Consider the following 6409-nt stretch of genomic DNA (forward strand, 5'->3'; position numbering starts at 1 on the left):
CCAGCACTCATCTTGATGCTGTCCTCGTAGAAGCTATAGGGTCACTACAGTTTAACACCTGTTCCAGCAATTGTATGATGAGATGGAGCTCCTTCATCATGGTTTAATTTGGCCAAAGGGTGTGAATTGCTTCCAACCCCGATTTCATACACACTTTGCTACAAACAGGTGAAAGAAAAAAAGCTTTAACATGATCACTCTCCTGGAGTATCTTATAAAAGAGGAGCAATATACCCAAGTGTAGGTGCTTCTGGTTTATTCATCACAGTTAAGCCTCAAGTACAGAAGACCTAGGAGTAAGTATAAACCCTTTAAGGGGAAACACTAAAATACAGAGCTGGAGCTTCTGAAAGATCAAAATTTTATTTGCAAGTTATTTGCCTGTATGTAAAGTAGAAGTATGTGGAGTGCACACTGGAGTAGGGTACTTTATAACTCCAAGTTACAGAGCAGAGCAGCTTCAAGAATGTTACTCTAGCACAGCAGAACACAGGGAAAAGTGCCACTATGCAAAAAAGTGGGACATGGAGAAATGCTTCTGAGATACAAAAAAATGGAGATAGCTGCAATACTAACACAAAGTTGAATATGGATAACAATCTGGACTGGGTGATATGAGGCTCAGCTTAGAAGAAAAAGTAAGAAGGGGCTGTGGAGTGGCTAAAAAAGTACAAGAAAAGCATGATAAAATGAAGAGTTCTATTTATTAGAAGTTATTTCTGCTATGGTTTATTCTATGAAATTAATTTTCCAGTATGAAAGTATTTACATAAGACACTCCACTTAGCCTCTATCAATATTGCCAAAGTCTAATATAAATAGCATATGTGAAGTAAATCGAGAACCTTCACAGCAAAGGAAAATGTCTATCAACTCAGTTGGTTCTCAGCTGTGTGACATTTGCTTTATAGAGACAGACTACAAGAACACAATATAAATTAGTTACAAAAAGGTGATACTGACAGCGCAGCAACTCAATTTGCTGAACACAAAATCCACAAGCAGTGGCTATTACAGCCATGCAGTTTTCATTGTGAAAATTTACATTTTAGATGCCATCCATTCCACCTTACTTTAAGATGTCTGACATTGTACTCCTGTTCTTGGACCCTCCTCATCTTCTTCATATGCTTCTCCTGCACTGTTACGATAGGTTTGCTCATTTGGATCAAAGTCTTCGAGGTCTACCTGATCCATCTCATCTGTAATCATAACATCTTCTCGTGGAGGAAGCAGAGCCTCCAGCAGACTCAGTTTTTCCTTTGGGAGCCAGAAGTTCTCTGGAAACTGGACCTACAATTTTTTTTTTTAAATTATTCATGGGTGGTTTTTTTTTTTATGAAGTTAATCCAGTGCCAAGATGATTATATTTGCTATAGAAAAGCAGTTAACTTACCAAAAATTGTATAATTAAGCTGCCTTTTTCTGTTGGAGATCTATAGATAGGCATCCCTTCATTGTAGATACACTTCAGGTCACCATGTTTTATTACTTCACCTACAGGGTGCAAGAGCTGTAAGTAAGCTTGTAATGGCAGACCTTTCACAGCCATGAAAAGGCAGGTTACACACAAGCAGTGTTTCCACAGCACTGGAGGGAGAGTAAGTACTTCACAGGAAAGACTGCATTACTAAACCCAAGCCAGGCAGGAGTTAAAACCATTCACGCTGTTTGTTCTACTGTAAGAGAATCAGCTTCTCTTAGAGCCTTCAGGCTACATTAACAGACAACCTAGCAGAGCTGAAGTTTCAGACCCCTTCAGTATTTTCCTGACTACCTGCTGACTGAGGCTGAAGTTTTACTAAGAGGCATTCTAGAGCTTTAGCTGTGATTCTGCATGTGTCATTCCTTGTAAGGTGTTAACATCAAAAACATAACTGAATTAAATGACTGCAAATGTAGTTTGAATCTGTTTCATCAACAGGTTAAAAAAAAAGAAAACCACAAACAAAAACAAACCACAAACCAGCCCCTCTAAAAAACTCCGCCTGGGCACAATGTAGCATCAGAATTCTGAAAACCTACCTGGCCTGGATGATATGACAAGAACTCTGTTATCCAGAGTTTCAATGGTCTTTCTGAAACCACATAAAGCCTCTGAGAGTTGAATTCTCATTTTTGTGATTAAGTCATGCCCTCGCCTCTGAAAGACACTGTGATCCTTTTGATCAAGCACAATTATAACATCACCGGGCTCCAGATCAGGCTCCTGGTCACCTTCTCCATGAAATACAATCTTCTGCCCATCTTTCATACCTGGAAAAAAGAAACAAATGTATTCTCTGCAGAACTATAGACTACCATTAAGGACATAGAACAAATACATAGTTCTTACCTTTATCAACATTAACTTCTATGATCTTTTTCTCTCTTACAACCTTACAGCCATTGCAGTTGTCACACCTGTCCTTCGGATTTATTCTTTCACCTTGGCCTTTGCATTCTGGACACACAGTTTGGATTTGTTGTACCATGCCAGGTCCAATCTGCTGGACTATAACTTGCATTCCTCTTCCTTTACATACTGGGCACTTCTCTACAGCCCCTCTCTTTCCACCATAACCTTTGACAAAAAAGTTAAATTTGATCTCAGTCTCAAAAAAAAAGAAGTTACAATAGTAGAGTAACTCATTGACTTCAAGAGCGTGTTTGTGACAACTCAAGAGTAGTTCAGGAACAGTATTCCAACATAACTGGCATTTAGTTTCTACATGCAAAAGAGTCAAGTTTTCTATGCACAGCTTATTTCATTAGCCTCTGCCTCACCTCCCAACACATCTTGGTTTTCAAGCAACTGTCAGCATACCAATTTCAAGACCCAGACATTCCATTAATACTTGGGAAAGAATCTGCTCACTAAGTATTTCATAAAGCACCAAGATACAAGAACTCACCAAAATTCACCTCAAAGATGGCCAGTCATTGTGGATACTTAATAGCTTTAAAATGAGTTGCATAATACAAGCCAGACTTCTACCAACAGCAATTAAATGGCTGTTTCATTAAACTTTTTAAAAATTCAATTTCCAGATTGAGATGCCTGTGTGTATCTTTAACTATAATTCACAGTGAGTTTCATTCTGCCGTTAGAACAATAACTTTATACCACCGTATTTAAGAAAGCCTTAATAAATAAGAAGTACTCTACCTATTTTGGGGAAAAATGAGAGAAATAAAAATATCCCACACTACTTCCAGCCCCTCCCCCCAATATTCTTCTACAAACAAGAACTTGGAGTAACAGGGGTTTGAAACCACTACTTGCTTTTTTACCTTCACACTTTCCACAAATAACATTCTTCTGCAGTGCCAGTTTCCTTGTAACACCATTATATAAGTCTTCAAGAGATACACCTAACTGGTGCACAACATTTTTGCCTTTAAATAAAAGAGAAAAATTAATTCTATTTCAGCTGTTTTGAGGATAAATGTTTAAATGCTTCTAATACTTATTCATACATGCAGTCTTACTGAAGAAATGTAAAGTTTATTCCAAACTTAGAACACTGCTCACCCCCCTTAAAAGCACGTGCAGTTCCATCAGCTTCCACTGAGCTGTACCCACTTATGTCAGAACATGAAGTTTAGCTGTAATTAAGCAAAGCATCATTAAAGCCACCCTACCTCTACTCCTAAATGTATAAACTTGAGACAAGATGCAAGGACACTACGAGCTTCAGATCTAGTCAATTTAGAAGTTGCTGTTATGTTTGCCTATAAATATCCATGACATACTGTAGCATTAATTCCAAAGATTGTACAGCAAGTTACTACTTGCTTTCAGCAGACACTGGGCATGGAATAAGCCAAAATCATACTGCACTTTTGGCAGCAGTCTGTACTCAGTTTCACATAATTTCTCCAAAATATTTTAATATGATTTAACATTACTGAAGCTTAAGTTGGCAGTGTCCTTTACAACAAGTTGCCCAAAGCATATGGAGCAAGTGAGGCACAGATCCATAAAAAACAGGTAACTTAAAACAGGTCTCATTCAAGTACTCTAACCTACCAATGTTTCCCCCCTCCCCTACATACTACCCACACCCACTTTAATAAAAAAAATAAACAGAATTCATCAGAAAGATTGCTATGGATAAGTCATTTTATCTACTTCATTAGAATCTTAATGCTAGAGTAACTAGAAATAAATCAGTCTCTTGTTGCAACATGTAATATCCACACTATGGGCACTTAGCAGAACAGCAGTACCATAGCACAGGTGTTGTATGCTTAAGTGCATGGTTAGAGTTTCTAGAACTTGTTTAGAACTGTGTACCTCTTCTCTCTCTATTCATTCGGCCTCCACCACCAAAGAACATGTCAAAGATGTCCATGGGTGAAGAGAAGCTGCCGCCACTCAGGCCTCCTTCTTTAATAGCCTGCTCCCCACCCTGGTCATAGAGGTCCCTTTTCTTTGGGTCCGACAGAACTTCATATGCCTGGGATATGAGTTTAAACTAAAAAGAAAAAAGAAGCTCTGAACAACTATGCCCAAGAGGAAAAGTAACCCTCTCATATGCAACTTCATCTTCCCATTGAGCTGCTACAGCAGTTTTCTTTATCTAAAAGAAAACTCCCTAAACAAACGTATAACAAATGGTAATAGTACACTTTTGTCCAAGAACACCACCCCTTTTACCTGTCTCACCCCCCTCCCCCCACCATGTTACAATGGGACTTAATTCATCCCACTTCCACACATACACAAACCACACTTCGACGGCTGTAGTAGTTGCAGTTTATTATACACCTTTAACAAATCCACTTAGAAAGGGATATGATCGTATTCCCCAAGTCCTGGAGGTCCCCAGATGCTCAATGACCACAGCAGTGCTAGTCATTCCAGAGCTACACAGAGATCCTTCATGCCTGTCGCTACATCCAGTTAGAGCTAAACAGACTTAACTGACCAGACACTGGTGTTGCTTACACATCACTAATAGGACTCAGATACAAATCAAAATACCCAAGCAATCAAAAAAAAAAAAAATCAGGAATTTTTCTAAATAGCTATCAGGAGTTCCCCATTACTAAGATAAAAAATTCAGTTTTTTTTAAAAAACTATTTGCTATTACTGAAATGACTGCTTCCACTTTAAGTACGAGTCACTTATGACCAGCTGAAGTGGTTTACGAAAAAACACAGACCAAAAATAAAAGCAGAAAAGGTTACTTGAGTTTTGTAAATTAGGGAACTAGATACACAAATACTGAGATTCTGTTTCTATGTTAAAGTACTACCACACCAGCTTTTAGATAAATAGTCCTATCATTCAAGTTTTCCACAGTCCTCCAGCTGCGGTGCTCCTTTTTCCTCCTATGCAAGATGGAGTTGAGCAGGTCACTACTGATGTAAAATGCCTGTAAAATGTTTTTGCTGTAAACACTCCACCCTCGTGCAGCCCAGTTTCCTTTGGATAGTTACCTTGTACATCTGCATTAGTATTTTCTCAGAAAAAAACTCATCGTGTTCAAGAACACAAATACAGCCAGTACAACCCCAGCACAAACACTGCTACCAACTAGATCCACCACTAGCATTTGCAACAACTGACTGCACGACGGCCACTGGGACATCAGATATCCTTTCCATTTCGTCTGTTTTAACCAGTGTCTCTATGAGAACGAGCTCCCACTGGCAATTTTAAGGACACTGGTAGGGACTGCACCCAGAAAGAGGGCCTAAGGCATCCACTCCTGCCACAGCTCGGCCAGGAGGCCAGCTGCCAGCTTCATTTAGCTTTTATGAATCCTGAAGAACGGAAGCCTCCCTTTAAATCGCACCATGCTGCAAGAAAAGTATTATGCCTACCTCCTAAGCAAACCTTATTTCAAGAAACAATTCTGCCTTTACGCACAACAGACAAGACGTGGAAGTGCTCGCGCCAGCCCCCGGTTTCTCCCAGCGGAGGCGCCCATCTTGAGGCCCAGCAGTGTCAGCCGTGAGCCCAGCTGGGGCAGGCAGAGCCCCGGCTCGGGCTCAGCCCCAGCCTAGCAAGGAGGCCTGCCCGACGCACAGGACATCTCAAAGCCGGAAGCGCTGCTGCTATCCCACCCGCCCTGACCCGATACCCACTCCTGCGTACCCGTTCGCCCTCGCTGGGGTTCTTGTCGGGGTGGTACTTCAGCGCTAGCTTGCGGTAGGCACGCTTGATCTCCTCGGAGGAGGCATTGGGCTTCACCTGAAGAATATCGTAGTACTCCGTCTCCTTCACCATAGTGTCCTACGGAAAGACTCTCCGCATTACTCTCTGTTACGCCACGTTACCTGTCGTTACTCTCCGCCGCCCGCCCCAAAGTAGGCCACGCGCCTGGCGACCCACAATGGCCCACCGGGCCGCGCTTACCGCTGCAGCCGCCCCGCTCCAGCCGTCCTATACTTGCAGCCCGCTCGCCTACCACGATA

General features: G+C 41.2%; 1 protein-coding gene across 1 annotated transcript; it reads right to left on the reverse strand.

The window, feature by feature from the left end:
- Positions 1 to 249: 249 nt before the first annotated feature.
- On the reverse strand, positions 250 to 6409 carry DNAJA4 (DnaJ heat shock protein family (Hsp40) member A4). Its single transcript, XM_054387756.1, has 8 exons — positions 6351 to 6409; positions 6090 to 6227; positions 4280 to 4460; positions 3274 to 3378; positions 2336 to 2563; positions 2026 to 2256; positions 1397 to 1497; positions 250 to 1293 (listed from the first exon to the last, which is right to left on the reverse strand). The coding sequence occupies exons 2-8, from the start codon at positions 6219 to 6221 to the stop codon at positions 1075 to 1077; spliced, it is 1197 nt and encodes a 398-aa protein (XP_054243731.1). The 5' UTR covers positions 6222 to 6227; positions 6351 to 6409; the 3' UTR covers positions 250 to 1074.

The sequence above is a fragment of the Indicator indicator genome, chromosome 16 (genome assembly GCF_027791375.1).
Source record: "Indicator indicator isolate 239-I01 chromosome 16, UM_Iind_1.1, whole genome shotgun sequence".
Taxonomy (NCBI): Eukaryota; Metazoa; Chordata; class Aves; order Piciformes; family Indicatoridae; genus Indicator; species Indicator indicator.

Bases quoted from the DNA above. Each gene is read 5' to 3' on its own strand.
- DNAJA4 (XM_054387756.1), bottom strand. From the start codon at position 6,221: ATGGTGAAGGAGACGGAGTACTACGATATTCTTCAGGTGAAGCCCAAT. The intron at 4,461-6,089 runs GTACGCAGGAGT...TTTTCTTTTTAG, and splicing joins ACCCCAGCGAGGGCGAACGG to TTTAAACTCATATCCCAGGC. The intron at 3,379-4,279 runs GTACACAGTTCT...TTTTATTTAAAG, and splicing joins AATGAATAGAGAGAGAAGAG to GCAAAAATGTTGTGCACCAG.